Source organism: Epinephelus fuscoguttatus, linkage group LG6 (genome assembly GCF_011397635.1).
Source record: "Epinephelus fuscoguttatus linkage group LG6, E.fuscoguttatus.final_Chr_v1".
NCBI classification, from domain to species: domain Eukaryota; kingdom Metazoa; phylum Chordata; class Actinopteri; order Perciformes; family Serranidae; genus Epinephelus; species Epinephelus fuscoguttatus.
Genome location: NC_064757.1, coordinates 39862878 through 39884623, shown reverse-complemented (window position 1 = coordinate 39884623; position 21746 = coordinate 39862878). Strand labels below are relative to the sequence as shown.

Genomic DNA, 21746 nt, shown 5'->3' with positions numbered 1-21746 from the left:
AGAGGAGAGCGAGTGTAACGTTACAACCAAGACAGTCAAACACAACCCTGGAGTTTTAAAACTCAACCGGAGTCAGTGATGACTGATGAGTTTTAGAATAAGGTTACAGTGCTGACGTTAGATAGTAGCCTTAACGTTACTAGTAAGTGGAAACGCACAAGGAAGATAACGTTAATGTTTCAGAGGCTACGCTACAGTAGGCTAATGTTAGCCATTAGCAACCAGATGCTGTGTTGTCATATGTAACGTTATAGCCTATGTTACATTAGAGGCAAACTAAAAATACCTGTCCAGCAGAAACTCTGTGACCATCTCGTCCATTTTTAGCTCAGGATGAAGCTGCATCAGTCTTCGCCATCGCTCAAAAGCAGAGCTGATGTTGAGCAAGGGAGATGTTACGCGAGTGGTTACGTCAGTTGGAGGCCTCCACGTGGGGAAAACAGGCAGGACGCTCGGCCAATGATTGGTCGGAGTTTTCTTAGAACCATATGAGAATGGTATAATAATGAGTTTTTATTACTGGTTCACTTACACTTTAGTGTGCCATCAGCTTATTAATAGCATTTTAACCTAAACAAAGAAAAGCATAAAATTTTGCAGGTAAGGGTCACTTTAGCAAAACTTTTAGTAATACCTGAACGTTATTGATCAGTCTACCGCTTTGCTACAAACCAAAATATCTCAACAACACAGAAAATGATCTGTTAGCTGACCTCACCTCACAGGGAGACTGGATGCTTGTCTCCACATCACCAGAGCGCACAAATTAATTTTATAATGTTGGATTCAGCTTTCCAATGTGAGAATGTATCTCATTTACTTGCAAAGCTAATACTCTGTTTGTTTGACAAAACAATCTGAGACCGCGTGTTTGGCATCCTTTACTATTTGTCACCATTTTATCGACTAACTGAGAAATTAAAATTAAAATTTGGTAAAAAAAAATAATAAAAAAGATATGAAAATGATAGATTCATTGACAAAAATAATTGAAGATATGCTAGTCTTGCGTGACCAGCCTCCCTTACTTCGGAATGGGAGTCTGGGGACATTCGTCTTTCGTTTTGCAATAGAAATGGGTGGGGATATCCAGACCACATGACGGCGTTGCCATAGGTGCGGCACATGTGTTACATGTAACAGGGACGTTGCAGCAGCTGAATCAAATGAAATCATATCCATTTTAAACTCTTCTTGCAATGCACCGAACACTTCCTTTTCTGTTGTACTACGGACAACAATTCTGGGAACAGCAATTCCGGTGTAGGCGGGTGTAAAGCAAAGCTAATCAGCCGTTGGTCGAGGAAGAGAGTAGCAATCACATCACTGCCGTGCAGAGCCAGCGCTAGTTCTATTACAACTTTCCTATGGGAATGTCCACAGACGACAGAGTCAGCCAGCATGCTGACGTCATCGGTGTCTGTGTAAGAGACTACAGACATGTCAAAAGAGCTCCAGCAACACTTATGGTATGGAAAGAAACTTTATTGACCGACGCGTTTCGGCTTGTGGCCTTTATCAGGGTCATCAAGAAACATATTGCACACATCATTTAAATAGGTTCATTTGAAATTGAAAAAGTAGAAAAAAATAAAAAAAAATGCATGCATGTGACCAATCCTATTCATCCACATATATATATCTCAACCAATCAATCACTAATAAAGGTGAGTGTGTTGGAAGCACATGAGACATTTGGACCAACCAGAACTGCCAGAGAAGTAAGGGGAGTGTCTAGCAGAGGTGTAGAAAACACCATGTTTGGTCGTGAACTAGAGAGCAGTAACATGAGGAGATCTGAAGTGCTGTACAGAGAAAAAATGAACAAAAATTACAAAACGATAAAAGAAAAATAATAAAAATAAATAAATAAATAAATAAAATAATAATAATAATAATAAAATAATAATAATAATAAAAAAAGGACCAGCAAAGACAGCAAAAAATAATAAAGTATTAAAAGATAAAAAGATAATATCATACTAAACATTGTAAAGAGTGCATTTTGTAAATACACTAGATAAAACACATCATAAAACCCACTATAAAAAATCACTAATTGAAAAATCCTCATTCATACCCTGTGGGGAGAGACATTTCAGATAATAAATCCAAAATGCTTCTCTCCTTTTTCTCATGAAGTTCACATTACCCCCTCTTTGATTTGGTTTAATGACTTCAATGCCTAAGAAAAACAGAGAAGAGGGAGGGTGATTCATTTCATTAAAGTGTCTCTAATTTTATAAGTGACAGGATGATTAAATTGTTTAACCAAAAATATTAAACAATTTAATCATCCTGTCACTTATAAAATTATCAATATTAAGGACCTGATAACATGTAAATCAAAAAATGTGGTGTACCTAATAAAATGTCCATGTGAAAAAATATACGTAGGTGAAACATCCCGATCCCTTAAAGAGCGGATTACAGAACATAGGAGTGCCATTAAAAGAAAGGACTTCACCAGTCCTGTGGCGAGACACTTTAATGAAATGAATCACCCTCTCTCTTCTCTGTTTTTCTTAGGCATTGAAGTCATTAAACCAAATCAAAGAGGAGGTAATGTGAACTTCATTTGAAAAAGGAGAGAAGCATTTTGGATTTATTATCTGCAATGTCTCTCTCCACAGGGTATGAATGAGGATTTTTCAATTAGTGATTTTTTATAGTGGGTTTTATGATGTGTTTTATCTAGTGTATTTACAAAATGCACTCTTTACAATGTTTAGTATGATATTATCTTTTTATCTTTTAATATTTTATTATTTTTTGCTGTCTTTGCTGGTCCTTTTTTCTTTATTATTATTATTATTATTATTATTTTTATTTATTTATTTATTATTTTTCTTTTATCGTTTTGTAATTTTTGTTCATTTTTTCTCTGTACAGCACTTCAGATCTCCTCATGTTACTGCTCTCTAGTTCACGACCAAACATGGTGTTTTCTACACCTCTGCTAGACACTCCCCTTACTTCTCTGGCAGTTCTGGTTGGTCCAAATGTCTCATGTGCTTCCGACACACTCACCTTTATTAGTGATTGATTGGTTGAGATATGTATATGTGGATGAATAGGATTGGTCACATGCATGCATTTTTTTTTTTATTTTTTTCTACTTTTTCAATTTCAAATGAACCTATTTAAATGATGTGTGCAATATGTTTCTTGATGACCCTGATGAAGGCCACAAGCCGAAACGCGTCGGTCAATAAAGTTTCTTTCCATACCACAAGTGTTGCTGGAGCTCTTTTGACATTCTTCAGTGTTTCCTCACTCTCCATGCACCTTGTGAATCAGTGAAGTTGTGCCAGAAACCACTTTCTACCTCAAGAGACTACAGACATGCCTGCTGGTGAATGAATTGTCAAATTTAGACATGAACACAGAAATTGGTTAAAATAAACAGAGAGATGTAATGGGAATTACGTGCATTCAACCAAATTATGTAAAGGTCTGTCTCAAAAACAAAAACAAAAACAAAAAAAAACAAACCACATTTTAGACAGACGTCTGAAGCCAAAGCTCCTTAGGCAGAGCAAAACTGGCAGAGATGGCCAGAGTCATAAAGTTGCACATTTGCAAAAGACAAAGGTGAATATAAAATGTCCATTCTGAAAAAAGCATTCACATCATAACCATTTAACAAATCAATAAATTTACCGAAATGTATAGTCGCACAGTGCTCTACTGTATAGACAGTTTACATGCCAACTTCCTGAAGTGTTCTCATCCAGGTTACGCACCAGTAATTCCTTTGGGCCAAGTGTGAACCTGAAACACATCGTTATCAGCCTGCACGGTTTTCTAGAAAAACTCCTCATCTCCTTTAAAACATTCGCATACCAAGAAACGTTACCCGAGGAGTCAGACCTTCCAGCTGGGTTCTGTTATTAAAGCCTTTTTGACTTATCACAGGGAGAAGGTACAGGGTTTTTATTCTTGATCCTTTTCGGTTTCTTCCTGCTGCTGCTTGCAATGAGCGGATTTGCTCCTGGCACACTGCTGGCGTGCTGAGAAGTGAGCGCAAAGTCCATTTTCCTACAATTCCTGTGTATTAATGCACTCTGCTCTACTCAAGTTCACCAAAATTTGTTTCACTTTCAATCAGCCAAAGCTTCAGCAGAGCTGGATTCATGGATACAGTATTAATCAACCCAGCAGCAGTGGTAGCAGTGGTTATTTTGGGTGTAGCCGAGGTAATATGTAAATCAGACCTCTCATCTGTTGTGCGGTCCGTCAGTTCTAAGCTGCAGTTTGTGTCAAAATTTCAAGGGCTTGGACCTTGGCGCTCAAGCACGGCTTTTAATGAAAAATGAAATGAAGAGACAGAAATACCCCATAAGGAAAAAGTGACAGCTCAAACTCTCCTTAAAGAGCCCGGAGCCATGTGGGTTGGATAAAGAGCAAAGTGTTTTGACCTTAATATGAGCCATCCATGAGTCACTCTCCTGCAGGTGCAGCTCAAAGGACTCAGAGGAAGTCAATCAAACTCTGACAGTTCAATTCACAATGTGAGGTTGTTTTTTTTTTAGCAATTTATCACAGAACCCTTTTCTACTCACATCACCTGAACTCACCTTCAGAAAACTTTTAGTTAAACCCTGAACCCAACGTCAGTCGATCGGTCCACCACTTTGATCCAGACTAAAATGTCTCAACAACTATTAGATAGATTGCCATTAAATCTGGTTCACACATTCTTGTCCCTCTCAGGATGTCCTGAAATAACTGAAATGATTCTGGGATTTTTCATGTCGGGCCATCAGAACAAAAATTTGATCTGTCAAATATTCTTTGATCTATGATCAAAACTAATGTCAGTCCCATGAGCCTCAGCTCTACATTGTGTTTAGTTTTAATTGGCAAGATAACAGCTGAAACACATGGGGCATGGACATGACATGTTACGCATGGTGGGGTGAAGCAGAGCAGGGGTTTTACTTGCTACACAAGCCTCTTTGCTTCTGGACAAAAACCCACTAACATCTGGCTAATGGGAAGGGTTACAATCGACATTCTTTCCTGGGACAAATTACTCCTCAGGAGTATCAGGTATTTATCGGCTACAGGTCCGATTGGCTTTAATGGAAAGAGGACACCTTCATTGATTTTGCATGAGAACAATCACAACAGTGCTCAATAATGTGGAACATACATATATTGTAGTAGTAAGGGGGATTCAGTCTCAAAGTGCCAGGAAGTAGACTCAACCATCACAATTTTCTGTAGCTTAAGATTTAGTCTTAAAGTAGCTTGTTTTGTCTGAAACCTAAAGAATGAGCTAAGTGGTTATGGATAATTAATGAATACTGAATTAAAATATTTAAGGGTTTCTGTTAACTAGCCTACAAGACTGGACGGGAGCTTGAAACAGTAAGGTAGTGATTACACAGTTTCCACTTTAAACCTTGAAACCACCAGAATGCCCCATAAATGACAATAATTAACGCGTTCTCACCCCAAGTCGCCACATGTTGCCGTTTTGTCAGTGGCCTTTCACGTCTATGTACTACGTGCTAGGTATCTTTCTGCATCTGCTGTTGACATTGCACGATGCCACTACCAAGGCTGAGATGTTAACAAAAGCACATGGTAAGGTTTAGGCATCAAACTAGGTGGTTAGGTTCAGAAAAAACATCATGGTTTATCTCTACATTTGTACAGGAAGCCAACACCAAAATTCTAGTTGAAAGTCCAGCGTTTGTTGGAGCCATCGCCTCTCCAACCTGCCCTATGTGGACTTTCCTACACCTTATATTATGTTGTTAGCTGTCCAGCTACATATCATACCGCAGCGACAGGTGCTGTCCAGCCGACCAGCGGTGTATCATAAAACCACGAAAGGTTCGGTCCATCTGCGTTACTAACTGTGGTGACTATCGTAAACCAAAAATTTTATTAGTCACCTGCGGTGGCTCAGGAATGTTCTTAACATGTACTCCAGTCCATTAAATTAAACTGTCCAGAAGAAGTTTCTCTTTTGGGTGACGTTCCCATTTATTGCAAAAAATATAAATCCAACTAAAATTGATTAACTAAAAATAGCATCAGAGTGAGACCTCCCTCCTCTAGTGGTAAAAAACAAACTAAAGATACACATAAACAATTAATCCTAAACACTAAACTATGAAATGGTATTATACATAACTAAGGTGGTGTATGTGTATTCCGACACTGAAATCACTAACAAAGTGACGGTATTTCACAAGAACAGGCTGCAATAATTGTCAGAACTGGGACTATGTCTGTGTATTTTTACATCAGAATAACAACTACCATCATTCTTTTAAATCAAAGCTTTTATTTAATTAGTCCTTGTTAATAAGGTAGGTGGTCTCTGTGGATGGAGTTACATTTAGTAAAACAGTCTCCCTGTGAGACAGCAGTCGGGACATGTAGCCAAAAGCACAAAAGCTGACTGACAGCGAGGTAACTTTTAATCAAAGTGCACTGAATGCACCCAACTGCTACCTGTGACCATTCATCACCAACTTGCAGCACATTTACATGATCCCTCAAAACTCCACGGCTCCTGTTCACGTGTCTTTGCTCAGCTTCATGTTGAAGTTTAAACCCTCTGTGGTGTCATAAACAGGAGGCGCCGTAAACACAATGACAGCTGCAGCAGCCATCAGTGAGAAAACTCTGCTCAAATATTTACACTCACTGCCTTTGAGGCATTATAAATTTTAGCATCATGATGTCTGGTGAGGGAAAAGTTTCATCAATTAAAAATGAGAAACTTAAGACACTACAGTATATATGCATTTGGAATTAAACAAATAAATGTAACATTCAGACTCAATATATGCTTCTCACTTCCTGCAGGCTATATTTTATATTGATGTACATTAAATCAATTTATATAGGAGTTAATTGTCAGCAGCATTTAAGAAAGACTCATTTTAAAAATAATTTTCAATAATTGGAGCCTATTAAAGTCTGGCACCTCGGGGATTTAACTGTGTGACTCAAATTTGATAAATCTTTCGTCACTCTCTCTCTGTGCTAGCAGTGCGTGTTTCTGCATTGGTTGTGTTTATGGTCACGCCGTTAATTGCGCAGCAGCAGTGCGCTTTGTGGCTCTGATCATCTGTGACCTGCCCTCTCACAATCAGCATCACATCAGACTTTTGTTTGTTTTAATAGTGGACCCTTGACATCTCAGAGACAGCAGCCGGGGAGAGATCAGGGGGTGTATCACTCAACCATTAGCCTGTTCATCTAGCTCTCATCCCACCCCCTTCACTCCCGACGTCACCGCATCAAATGCGAACGGATCCATCTGGAAACCCGCCACTTGCGCTCTGAGCGGCTGCCTGAGCGCATCTAAGCTGGACACATGTGGCGCTTCGCAGCAACGCACATGAAACTGTACTGATATTGAACCCAGTGGGAAACGGAGCTTTGACTCTTTCTTTTTCCCATGCTCTGTCCTTGCGTCGTTTCTTGATCCACGTATGTCTTTATTCAGAGGAAAGTGGACATTTTTTACTTTTCTTTTCCTCGGAGCACACAGCCCGTCGCCAGCTTGATTTGAAATAAACCAAGGTAAGACAAGTTAGTTTGTTGGCGTTACTTACTGCCACAAATGTGTGCATTAATTGGTGAAATTCATTTTTAAAAGTAATTATTTTTTGATGTTTGAATTTGACTCAATGCAGCCAAAGCTCGTTGAGTGCATATAAAGTCGACAACTCAAGCGTATCGGTGCGCGCACGTCCTTATTCTCCGTCTGGCTCTCCATCCTGCCAGCTTTCTCCACTTTGATGCACTGAGCTCCATTAGGACACAGAAACCTCTTTGTCAAGAGTGGTCAGTCATGCGTGTTTTTGCGCACAGTCAGCTCCCTCAAGTTTGCATCCTGTGCCACCCATCGCCTAATTTGATGCGCAAAGTTACCAGAGGAGGACAATCAGGAGCCAGACAGCCCTGGTGAACCCTAATTTCCCATCAGCGCATGTGAAGTGCAGAGACTGCTACGCGCGCAATGTTGGCACAAAATGTACATCCATATATTCTCTGTTCTGTGCCTGCACCCACCGGCGGAGGTCCCGTCTGCTGCTGTGGAATTCTGCGCACAGTGCTAATGAGGGGAAACAGAGATGAAGCTACAGTACATGTTGGTCACTGAGGGCTGGAGGCTAAACCTGACAGTGGGGAGTCCGAGGGCATGAATACAGTAACAGGAATACAGTTAAGATAAAAAGTAAGACCCTCAGAAATACTGAAACACATATTCGGTTCGTTTTTAAAACACGTCAAGACGTTGCATTACAACAAGCCTCTAAACATCCACTGTTCTTTGACCCTGAACATTTCCATTTTGTGACCTGCAGTCTGTTGAGCTGGAAGTAAAAATAATGACCTGCATGCTCAGTGTAACACGCAGCTATATATCCTGTTGATGTGGCTATTTTCTTACGTGCAGCTAAGGATATTGTGTGAAACATTAAACTCGATCACACTGCAACATGACAAAGTAGAAAGTGCAATCAAAGCAAGACGGAGGTTGTGGCAGGCTTGTGAACATGCACCCTCTGGGGCTGTCTACCCTCTGAGACTCAAATACATTTGAAGTTTATTTGAAACTGCCTATTTGGTAATGCTGAAGGAAGGCACGTGAAGGATCATGAATGTTAGACAGATTTATCCCAGTGGGAAATTGTACTGTCACAGCAGCAAAAAGACACTGACAATGAGCAAAAACTATACTCAAAGCTTAAAACAAGAAGGAGGGTTTTTTTCTGTAGATATATACATGTGTAGTGGCAATACACAATAGTGCCAATAGTGTATGAGTCCAAGGTGAGTGTATTAGAGGTAAAATTGAGGAAAAGCAAGGCGACTATATGCACCAAAAAACCCCAAAAGACACAGGAACTTCTGTGAGCTGCTGCAACAGGCTGCCATTCAACTACAGCATCATATAGTGAAGCTTTCTAGGTGTCTTTGGGGGAACACTTTAAATTATTCACGGGGTAAATGCACTGTGATAGCCAAAGCTCAGCTCGAAAATCATGTTGTGTCATCTTTGGGACATCTGGACAGTGTTAGCTTCGACTCCTGCTGTCGCTACTGTAAGCTGCTAATATTAGTAAGACTGAACTATTGTGGCAACATCATGACATAATGAAGTGGACAGAGGCTGGTTGAAATCTGATAAACAAAACAACAGACGAGAAGATTTAGATTTGGTTTCTCTCTTGGCCATAAATGAAGAAGCTATGGTTGCTATAACTTAGGAGGTTGTGATTGATACAGCAGGTAAATATTATAAAAGAAAACAGCAAACTACAATATCATAAAATGCTGTATCTGTCATATATTTACATGACATGGTTTCTGTTGACCATTTGATTGTTCACATTTTAGGATAGCCTGGTCACCTACAGCACAATATTGTTGCATACTGCAGTAATGTGACATATTGTATGTCTTTAATTCATTAAATCAAACTGACTGAATAAAATCTTAATCCAGATTGTATCTGGACTAATGTACACTCTAAAAAATGATTAATCAGGTCTGTGGATAATGCTTAAAATAAAAAAGTGATGACTTATTTTAAGAATTTTTTTTACATTTTTGAGAAGGCTAAAACTAAAATAAGTTAGAATATCTTAAATAAAATCGTTTGACCACTAAATATCAACACAACGTTTGGATAAATATTAAGTTGGTTCAACTTAATCAAGTTTTTCGAGATCAAAGCAAATCATGTTGGTTGTACTAAAGTGATTGAGTTTGTCAGAATAAAAAAGACTACTGGGATTTACTCAATAATGGCAGAGTTGGAACTACTTAAAAAAATGCATGCAAATTGTTACCTTCATTTTTTTTTAACTGAACGAGTGGATTATTTTTTAGAGTCTAGTCAACCTACTGAGCACATTTTTCCGCAATGTTTATCACACTAGGATTGTATAATTTCTCCACTATACTGATATTACATGCTTTTTACACTGTTTATGAATGATGCTTCAATAAAAAAAGCATCATCACTTAATCTGAACCTTTGTGCTAAAATTCTAAATCTTTCAGCTTGAGCATGAACACGACCACAAGTCTAAGCTATTAAATGTCTCCTGCTGATGTTATTACTCTCAGGGTGGAAAAAGCCTGTGAAACCAGACCTTTACTGAGCGCTAATGATTTCAGACTGACATTCTGAGAGAGCAAGACCTACCACACCACACTACACTACAATCATTTATCACTGGTCAAACTATCGCAATTCACATTCACTAGCTGTGGGTGAAAGCAGTAGGTCCATCAGTAGACGACAGGCAGCAATTCACAAGGCTTATGAATTAAACATGGATAAGGAGAAAAAATGACTTCATTTCTTTTCTTTAGCGATCAATGTACAGATTCTGACATCAACATTAGCCAAGACTGTGCTCTATGGTTGAGTGTGATTTGAATAAACTCATTATGTCTGTACACTGACACAGAACCTGGGTTTAATTAATCTAAAAGTAACAGAAAATGAGTTACTGGTGGATTTATTATATTGCCTCATAGACACGTGCTTGGCCAATGCCTGAACACCACAAATCAGCTAGTCTGAGTGGGCAGAAGTTCGCTGCATAGATCAGCCTCTCATTGGGCGGAACGAGTCACCCGCTTAAGTCCCGCCCTACCACCTCCGGTTGTGTAGCAGTTTTCAACCGTTTTCAACACGTCCTTTACTAACTTTTGCGGTGTTTGATCTTGCGGGGATGTAGCCATTTTTCTGCCATGGTTCGCGTCCTGTAGGCGATATTTTTGTGGGCGTGTTACACCAAAACCTGTTTCCCCCGGGCAATATTTTTGCAAGCGCACCGTTGCTGTGGCACCGCCCAGAACGATTGTGATTGGTTGAAAGAAATACAAGCAGCCAGGGCGTTTTTTTCTCCAATCTTAAAGTGAGAGTCGGCCCAGCCAGACCTTTCTTTTCTTGAGAAAGGTCTGGTGAGCGAGACTACAAATCACCAATGTGACATATCTGAGCCAGGTGGTTGCTTATGTCACACAAGTAAAGCTCAAGCATCTGGAGACATTCTCCCTCTAGTAGACTATCTAAACCCTCAGGATCATGGAAATTCTTTTCAGTTTTACCAAGTTTAAAGAAGTCAGTCAATCAATTTGTGATGTTAAACCACCTGAAACCATACATCACCCCATGTTCAACACCACATCTGACATATAGGTTATAAGGCAAAAGAGAAGGAGGTGAAATGTGGTTTAGTGTCACATCGTTTCACCCATCACATCCGAAAAAAATCTAATCCAGAGGATTACTGTGGAGGTACATCCATACGCACAGTTCACACCAGTCACATTTAAAGGGGCTACTGGGATTCCATTTACTGTCTGATATAACAGACAAAAAGCTCATGTCTCATTCTGGCTAAATTTGCTCGTCTCTGCAGGAAATCAGCAGAGCATAAAATTGTTTTTAGATTATTGAGTATTCTACCTTGAGTCTTTTATGCAGAAGAAAGTCAAAAAAGCATTTTGCAAGTCTGTAGCAACACTGTTCACTAAGAACAAAAATTACCAGGGTCCTTGTTTGTGGAGATTTAAGGCTATGGGATGTAGATTTTTTCTTGCCACCTGTTGGCGGCATAGGTTGAGTTTCCAAGCGGAAGCAACGGGAAAGTAAATAATACAGGAAAACAACATAAATCTCAGCCAAGTAATTAAGTAAAATTAAGGCAGTTAGATGCACCTAAACAAGAAACTGCGGCATCTAAGCAAAGTTTTTAAGGCATCCTAGGGCGACACTTTAATTTAGTCATGGGATAAATGAACAGTGGGGGTGCTTGTTTGTGTGGTTTCAGTCTAAGTCTCTTTTAGGTGGTCTATTACATCTTATATTACATTTACTCTATAGATTTTATCTTGGTGCCCACATGTGCCGAGTCTCCGAGCAAAAGCAAGAGGAAAGTGATTAATATAGAACGTGTCCACAGGACGCAGCAAGCTTGCTTGGCGTTCCAGAGAAAAATAGCTGTGACCAGAGTTTCAGGAACTGTAGCCTATAATTGTCGCTACAATTCGACCTACCTTCACCCCAGTCCTTCAAAAACAGCTTAAATTATTACACACAGTCTCAGATACGCAACACTCCACACAGACCACCAGGACACATCTGTGTCTCTATAAATAAGGCATTAAAACTGCAGAGTTGGGTGCACTTTGAATGGCTTTCAAAATTTATAATTCTTCAGTTCCTTCAATTAACCCCCCACGCCTCCCATTTGCTCATCATGTTTTATTCACATTTGTTCAACGCATCCACACAAAGCAGAAAGAAGAAAGTCTGTAGAGCGATTAAGCAACTGTGAGGTTTATCACTGTCACTAATGGCTCGTACTTGGAGGCATTTCTGTCGGCATCAATCAAAAAGTAGGGGTTGCTAAATGGTCAGAGGAGGTGACAGAAGTAGTAAAGGCAATATTCTACCCAGTTGGTCAGTGTGACTGGTAATAAATATGCTTTTCCCATGTAAATTCTGCTATAATCCTCAAGCATTACCACATATCCAATCAAGATTACACACAGTTATAATCAGCCATAATGAGCATGATTCATAATCACAACAGCTACACTTATCTTTTGCAAATCTCTGTAACTGCACAGGTAGACAGTGTCACAGCTGTTTATCTGCTGTTGACTTGGAGGGAAAAAAATCCACTTCCAGATGCTTGTGCACCCCGGAAACAGCCGTAAGTGGAAAGAGAAGATGTTTGCATTTCTGTGCCCATTTTGTTGTCCATTTGTAAACAGCAATTATTTTCTTATTTATCGCAATATGTCAGCTTCCATTGGAGCTACCATGGAGTCGGACAACAGGAAATGTTTACACGGACCGCAGACAAAGCTGTAAGAAAGAAATGGCCATGCAAACAGCATTTTAAGATTCCCTGACAAGAATTAATGTTGACTGTTTCAATGGTAGTTGCATTACTGAAAGGGTTTATGTTTACATGCTTTGATGTTCAGAAAAACACTTTATTTCCCTCTGTTGCTGTATTCACCTTCTGTCTGAGATGCTCCACATTGGTACCTCTCTATTTAAGCCCCCCTCCTAAAAAAAACCCCCCAGTCGGCTCCGATTGGTCCTGGCGTCTGTACCGTCTTTGCAGCTGAGAAATTACTGAAATAGAAAAAGCGGCACCTTCCGAACACAACTGGATGTTACAGCAGGAAAATGATCCGAAATCTGGGAGAAATTAACAACACCGGCAACCAAGATAACGTGCTTCTCTGAGGTTAGCATGCGCTACATGTAGCAGTGTATGTAATGTTAATACATGCAGTAGTGTTTCTGAAGCAGGTCATCATATGGCCAAAAAAGAACATTGGAAACAGTATTAAGAGGCCTGAGGTTTTTGCTTTCAAGACTTAATTGAACATACCTTTACCTCATTATTTGAAACTTTGGTCATGTTTAATATAAAATCCATTTATAAATTACAGCAAATAAGGAAAAGCCTAACACTCATCAACATTAAACATCAGGTTTTAAAAGCTAACCATCAGAATCAAAGGGCAAGGACTTCTGTCCCAACTCACCATTTTGCATTCAACAATCAAACAGAAAGAAATCATTTAGAAAGGAGGCTGACACACTGAGACACTGGTTTCTCTATAGACAGAAGACAGATATGAATTCACTGCAGCCCTGTTCCTTTGACTTCTGCATTGTTCCCTCTCTGCTTCCATTTCTCTCTCAAGGGAAAAAACAACCCCCCTCTGCTATTGTCACTGCTCTCTCTTCACCTGCACGTATGCAGCAAGCAACTACAGCTTCCTCTGTGAGAGGCTGTTTAAAGTCATATTCTGGAATTTAGAATCTTACAAACTAGAGTTTAAGTAGATATATTTATATCTGAACATAGTCAGTATTTATAGTAGTCAAGTGTCTTTGTTCATCTGGTTCAGATTTAATATCCTTGTTTTTAGCTGTATGTGTATTTTGTTCTGTTGTATTCTGTACATCGGGAGCAACCACAGACTGTGTAACATAAGGGACATAGCCACTGTGACATCACCCGTATGTTTGAAGACTCCAGTTTTGAAGCCTTGAGTTTGGCATTTTGGTCATCGCCATCTTGGATTTTTAAAAGTTGAGAACTTTGACATTGGGGATTGACTTACAAGCCTCAAGTGGCCATTTGAGGAACTGCAGTTTTTGGCACTTCTGCATTGGCTTTGTTTTTTCAGCCATGGAAGTTGTGCCTGTGGATATTCTTATTTATCCAGATCATAGTTATGTCAAGGCAGTTGAATCAAACACAATTGGACTTACTTTTGTCTTAGAAGACGTTTCACCTCTTATCCAAGAGGCTTCATCAGTTCATGCTTGTCAGACTAGGCTGGAACTAACTCCTTGTATGTTCACGCCTACTCGGCCAAATAAGCTGGTTATTATTCTGATGAGAGAGGCTATGGGAAAGTTGGCACGCCAATAGCACTTCATCATGAAATACAGCAACGTCTGAAATACACTGAACATCACAGATTGATGTTTGAGCAGAGACAGCGATGTTTCATCTCAATTACTGTTCTGTCTTAACTTTATTATGACAGTACAAAGGTATAACCCTTTTACATATCATTTCCCTGTAATGTCACTTTTTATAGACTGTTAATTTTCTGGCCTCAGGTCGTGTTACCGCCCCCTCTCACATAAAGCAGTCATCATGGTCTGAAATGTCGTGCTGTATGTGCTGTTTTTCCATATTGTAAATGATCTTTGATGGGTGTTCCATCTGTCATAACTGTTGGCATTAACCTGTTAATGTTCTGAGACATATGGTGTTTTAACAGTGAAGGAATGAGTTAAGAGCTGAGGCTGTTTCTCATTTCCATAAAAGCGCTGGTGACACAATGAATTATGCACACTGGGACTACGTAATACATGTACTGGAACTAAAATTGGCTGTACTACTCAATATTTTAGTTATTTTAATGTTATTATTACAAATGGGCCAAATGACTACATTTAATGTGAAAGGGGGCTGCTAGGAGTTGGTGTAGGCCAAACCAGCGTGGTGATGTTGCACTGCTGGATGGGTGAACATTTGCCAAATCAACCTTGTAGAAGTGACAATATGTCAGTGTTGTGCTCACAGCTGTTGCCCCAAGTGGCAAAAAACATTTAAATGTAGGTTAAAGCTTCAGCATGTGTTTTATCCATTTCTGTTTTTTACCAGTATAATTAGTTACCTACCTAGCTACACCTATAGACCATATACCAAACATTTTGTCAGTGGTGTCTAGTTTCCATTATTCGATGAATTTCTTGTTAAAACAAGTTTTTTTAGCATGAATACAGAAAGATACATTACTGTTCCATTTCAAAGTTTCTGTGATTTGTCTTTCTTCCTTCTTTTGATAACTAAGTAGAAAAAGTGGTTTCATTGTAAGAATTTCTAAAACTCTTCATCATGCTTTCAATAATTTCCTATTCTTCAAAATTGCACAATAAAGTAAGCTGATTCAGCATGAAGTCATCTGCTTGTCCTTCATTTTTCAGGTTTAAAATGAACGAAGGACTTGACAACAACTTGACTCAACTCTATGACAACTGGACATTTTACAACTCCTCCCTGGAGCCCATCATACCCAGGAACAACATCACCTATGTTGGATTTTACCTTCATCAGCCGTCCACAGCAGCCATCTTCATCGTGTCCTACCTGCTGATCTTCCTCGTGTGCATGGTGGGAAATGGCGTGGTGTGTTTCATTGTCCTGAGGAGCAAAAACATGAGGACAGTCACCAACTTGTTTATCTTAAACCTTGCTGTCAGTGACCTCCTGGTTGGGATTTTCTGTATGCCCACAACACTTCTTGACAACATAATAACAGGTGAGCAGCACAGTAATTTCAAGCTTCATCATCATGTTGTTGTTGTGTTTAACTTCTGTCAAAATAAGACATGTTTTTTTTAGTCAAGTTGGCTGTCTTGTCAGTCAGTCATTTGTTTTTTTTCCCAACACTTTCCAGACTGAAATGTCTCAACGAGAAATAGGTACAGTCACTCATGGTCTCCAGAGGATGAATCCATATGACTTTTCTAGCGCACCAGCAGGAAAATTTTTCCAAGATTTAATCTCATGACAGGATACCTAAAAAAAACGTAACCCAATAACCTTTTAGGTGAATTTACATGAAATGTGGCTAGGTTCACATGTCCCATTTTTGCACCCTCAAATTCATTGTTTTCAATGAAGACGATGCGGCAAGCGCACTCAAACACCAACGCCTTGAGATAAACCAAATTCAACTTTTGTAACGCAGCAGCGTGTCATGTCATGTGATGAGGAATCACAGCCAAAAGATATCTTTCCCTTCCTCCGTAAATATCAGTCTGTGATAAATATGGAAAAGTTGATCATTTTTGATGCAGGACTACCCAGAGCTTTACATCTGTCCCATGGACAATATGCCCACACAAACAGTGCCTAGCCCTGCACTCAGGATTTCAGGTCAATATGCAAAAATACAGTGCTTGTTAAGGTTACTTAGCAACCTCAGACGCAACCTGCCGTTGCGCTCTTAAAAGCTGGTTCAACAACGGGACAAAAGTAGCGTCCAGCACCCAACGTTGCATTTTCCAGGTGGTTAAAGACGCCGCGTGTGTACAGCCCCTAAAACTTTCACAATCTTGAGAGCCATCGGCTAACAGTCTGATGACGATAAGCCTCTCGGGGCAACAGACAATATTTCAGAAGAGCTAGTGTCGTCAGCAGATATATGGGCCCAGCCTTCGTCAGACAATAGCTGATGGGTTCCAAGATTGCATTTCGGCTAATGCGTTCTGCCCTTCCACACAAACTGGTGCTCAAACATGATCGGTCAATACCACTGGGACTACAAACAGAAACCAGAAGGCTTCTGATACCAAAAACTTGTCCTGTTGCCTACAGATTCTACATACATATGCAGATATATGTTTATAGAGATCAGGACATTTATGGTACCTGGAAGGATGAATCCCAGTGACTTTAGTAACCCCCTGTGCCGCTAACAGGCAGACATTTGTGGTTTTGAGGAACTGTCTCGACAACTATTGGATGGATTGCCATTACATTTGGTAAAGACATTTAAGAATTAATTGTAACAATTTTGTCAAAACCCTGACTTTGCGCCACCAACAGGTAAAAATTTCCATGTGTCCAACACTTAAGTTCATGACCAGATACATCATAAACCATCTATCTAATTGCTGTCAGCTACTAAATCTTATCCACAAATATCTGTGCTTGGCAGATATTGTGTGCCTAATGATGGCTTGGACCAGAGCTCTCCCACAGTTCTCTCGAAATGCAAACTGGGGATAATCAGCTCCAGTATCTTACAATAGGAGCATCAGCATACTCATGCATGCACTGTAACGTCTCTGTTTGGAATATCAAATACATCAATATGTTAACGTGTATAGTATGTAGCATTGAGTTGGAACTTTGTCTAAGAGTAGTTGAAGCTGATGAGGTTCAACTGTGGGTCAGATGATGTCAAATGTGGAAATATTCCAGATTTGACTAATTCAAGTTGAGTCAAGTTTGACAAAGCAGAGCTGAGCTTGATGAACTGAGATATCCCAACATAAACCTTTTTAAATTTCCTCTGGTGCCACCCTCAGGGCTTTCTTTCCAGCTTGGTGTAAACGTCTCTGTGGCAACGACAGAGATATTACACAACAAATAGTTTTGCTGTTTGCTTTGTAATGATGCATCACAGCCTCGCAGGGCTGTTAGCCCTGTAAATCCTTTGATTAACCCTCTTCCCTAATCCCTAACCACTGATGTTATTTAATTCTCTGTAGGGTTGCTTTGTTTTCAGTTTGGACTAGTATTAATATGGATTTCTAAGAGGCATTTGGAGGCCATCCCACGCAACATGAACCTTGAGACAATCATGGAATGACTAAAAAGTGCGATCTTTTTCTTCACAGTCTGCAGTTATCAGAAGTAGAGAGGGCTCAGGGGAGTCAGACAGACTGCCCTGCATGCATGAATAAGATCAGGGCTTTTCCCGCGTTGTGTTGATGGGACTTGACAGTTGACTCTTGATGATTCAAATCTCACAGGAGCGATTCTTAAGGCTAATGATAGTGGCTGAAAGCTCACATTTGTCACGTAGGCTGCAGAAGCTGCAATGACTTCCTCTTTTCAGTTCTAAAACAAAAACAAAACAGAAACTAAAAAAGTTCACTCAGTAGAGTGCAGATCTCCACCAGGCAGCCCCCCGAGCTGATCACAGCCACTTTAGACTATTATTGTAATTCGAGCAGACGCATCGCAGCACTTTCAAAGCTTCCTGGAAACTAATAAAAGAACATGCCTTAGCTATATTTGACGAAGCCACGGAGCGTTGCACAGAGCAAATCCATTTCTCCTGCTTACAGGAACTGTAGTAAACTATAGAGTGTCTACAGTGTAATTATGAGGACGACATTATTTTAATAACCACAACACAGCCGGAAACCTTTAGTCCATGTTGTTCATAACTGGATGTTTAACAACATTAACCTTGTCCGTAGGATACAGCACAACAAAGTAAGACTCAACAACCATAAACCCAGTTAAAACAGACAAAAAAACAAACCATTTAACTACACAGCCTGCTTACTTACTTACTGACAATAGAGGCACAAGTATCAAGGGAAAATGACCAAATCAACAAAATGTTTAAGTCTACAAATAGACAGTTAAAATGCTCCATGCGCCCAGTGTGGTATGACACTGTGAGGAGGATAAAACAAAACTGGGTTGCAGCCTGACCACAGAGAGCTGCAGCCACTAGTTTTGTTCCTCCTGGCTTCTGTACAGTCAAGATGGCGGCAAAGATAACAAAAACTGGGGGTTTATCAATCTCATATGGATAACTTTAGTGGATCATATCAGGTATGGAATTATTCTGCAGATGCTGCGGTTCAAACAGAACAAACTTTTCTATGGCTGTTTTTTGAGCCTGGGTGAAGATGAGGATGTGTCCTGCAACAGACGATAAGACTTGTTGTTTTTAGGTGAGCTGATTTCTGGAAAACATGCAGTCACTACCGGCCAGTTGAGAGGAATGAGTAGTCACCAGTTATCAACAGTCGGGCATCTACGGCTAAGAGGTAGAGCTGGTCCTCCACCAATCAGGAGATCAGTGATTCGATCCCCAGCTCCTCCAATCCACATTTCAAAGTATCCTTGGGCAAGATACTGAACCCCAAATTGCTCCTGCTGGCTGTGTGTGTTGGTGCAGTTGGCATCATGTATGGTAGCCTCTGCCACCAGTGTGTGAATGGGTGAATGTGACGTAGTGTAAAAGTGCTTTGAGTGGTCGGAAGTGCAGTCCAGTATGAAAGAGTCAAACAATTTGAACAATGTTTAATTACCACAACCTTAAGTGGTTTTCGAGCATAAATGTGCACACAAAATATGAGGCTGATTGGTCCAGTAGTTTGCGAGATTAACTGGGGACAGACAGACAGACGGACAGACACACACACACACATTCACACACAAGTCCAAACATATGATCCCTTCAATGGATTATGCCTGACAGATAAAAACCAGACACAATGATTCAGGAGGATTCAAGCTTCCTCTCAACTAACTAAAATCAAGGCCATCCATTTTTTAGATTAATAACAAATTAAAGCCCATCTCTTTTGTAACCGAACAATAATAAGCTGTGATTGCAAAGAATGTTGTTAGATTAAAGTACCCTATTCATCTCCCGAGATTATTTTAGTGGCTATAGACATTTTAACAAATGATACATCTATTGCTTCGTAAGGAGCAAAGTGTAAAAGCAGTGTAATCAGTCATTGTCTGAATCAGGAATGTGTCAGACCCCGAACATGTTTGAGTCTGGTGAGATCCAGCTGGCAGAGTGCTTTGTGTGATTAAATTCCTGCTACAATGACATAACACAGAATTAAATCCTGAATTATTATGGATCGCTTGCAGCTACCACAAGTCAAGAAGAATGGTGTTAGCTCTGCATTAAATTATCACATTTAAAACGATGAAAAGTTTTTTAAGAAAAAAAAGAAATTTCATTAGCAGAGAACAATAAGACATCAGCGAACATCTGCTTAACTGTGAATGACGTTGTCAGACTCTCCATTTTATGTGTTTTTTCCTGCACATAACTTTACAGGTGTGGAATCACTTCACAGTACAATGCATAAATGTAAAAATTAAAATGTCTACAGTGGAGTTCCAGCAAGCTTGCTCATATTTAACTTGTTTGGCAGACAGACTACTTAGTGACCTCTGAAATCTCCACCTCCTGAGCACAATATAAAATGTCCTATGGTAGAAAAACATCAGTAATGCACACTGTAAGACATTGTAAGAGACATTTTAGTAAAGTTCAAATAAACTCAAAAATACCTGATTTAATAAACATGAAATAGCATTAAGAGTGCCAATGGTTGGCAAAAAATGTATATTACCTTTACATTGTACATTATTTATGAATTCATTTTTGTCTGCTGTACCGCCTACACACACATAACCACAGATATATATGAACAAATATCATGAATTTACAATTTTCAGAGCCAGTAGGGGATTAAAAGTATTTACAGAGAGGCCATGGTGTCATTAACACCAAAAGGGCTTATTCCCATGGGAGGATTAATAGGCTAAAAGGATTTTAAGACTATTAGATTATGAGGTATTTTGTGTGCAAAGTTGAGATCTGAGGAGAGCTCACTGAGTATCTGACATGTAAATGGTTCATCTCCTGTGGAGCTTTAAAGTTTCATGTATTCTGCCTTTTGGATTTGACATTCCATGGGCTTGACCAGTGCAACAGATGTCAGCAAAAACATTAGGCTCAGCCATGTGGAGACAATACAAACTTCATTGATTTTTGGTCTTCTCACTTTGTCATGAGATTGCTCCCCCCAGAAAATGACAGCATGGGATGTTTGTTCAAACATGTTTTCCTGAAAAAGACCTGTTGAGGCATGCGTCTTCAACACAGGAGACCAGTTTCATTCTGTCTCCATCAACAGGGAACACAGGTGTTACGACCCGGCTTGATAGGGGAAGGGGAAGCAACATGAAACGGTTGGAACTGGTAAAATGAAGTTATTTGTTAACAAGGAATTTCAGTCTCACCTGTGAATGACAATACATACAATATAAATGATTTGAAACAGCATGGCTCACTCCCAAGGCATCAAAACACGCTGCGTGGGCAGTGTCCCCGCTGTCATTGCACTCTTTAGCATCTGTATGAGAAAGGGCTGGGTGATATGGACAGAAATTCATATCTCCATATTTACAGGCTGACTGGGGATACACAATATATATCTTGGTATTTTCTACAAAATGAGCTACATGTTTTCAGTTGCAAGTCAAAGCTGCATTTGAAATGTCACAAGTACTTTTATAAAAACAGACTGTGATCAAAATAAAATGCATGCATATTTTTTCCCTGTTTGAAAATATGCAGCTGCACAACATGTAAATGAGAAATGATATAAATAAAGAGCAGGGCTGTACGTTAACTTTTTGCACACAGCACTGGAGCTAGAGGTTTAAAGGTTCGCAGCACAGGATACAAAACTATAACATGACTTTAAAAGGATCCAGTAGGCCTAAATCCATTGTAGTTTGAAACAGGAGGGAATGAGCGAGACACTTTGTCCACATCAGATATGTCTCGCATATAAAACATCTGTGTTGTTGCTGCATTTTTTAAACAGATCAATCACCTGCATCCAGGCA

At 39.7% G+C, this 21746-nt stretch overlaps 1 protein-coding gene across 2 annotated transcripts in view; it reads left to right on the top strand.

Moving 5' to 3' along the window:
* Window positions 1–7327: 7327 nt before the first annotated feature.
* The window catches only part of npffr2a (neuropeptide FF receptor 2a), a 40929-nt gene continuing 26510 nt past the window's right edge, over window positions 7328–21746 (top strand). Inside the window, exons 1-2 of one of the 2 annotated variants that reach the window (XM_049578600.1) lie at window positions 7328–7554; window positions 15536–15870. In XM_049578600.1, coding sequence (XP_049434557.1) covers window positions 15543–15870 — 328 coding nt within the window. In that variant the 5' untranslated portion in view covers window positions 7328–7554; window positions 15536–15542. Of the gene's footprint in view, window positions 7555–12654; window positions 12720–15535; window positions 15871–21746 lie in introns of those variants that run through there. The other variant, XM_049578601.1, reaches the window with a different exon arrangement.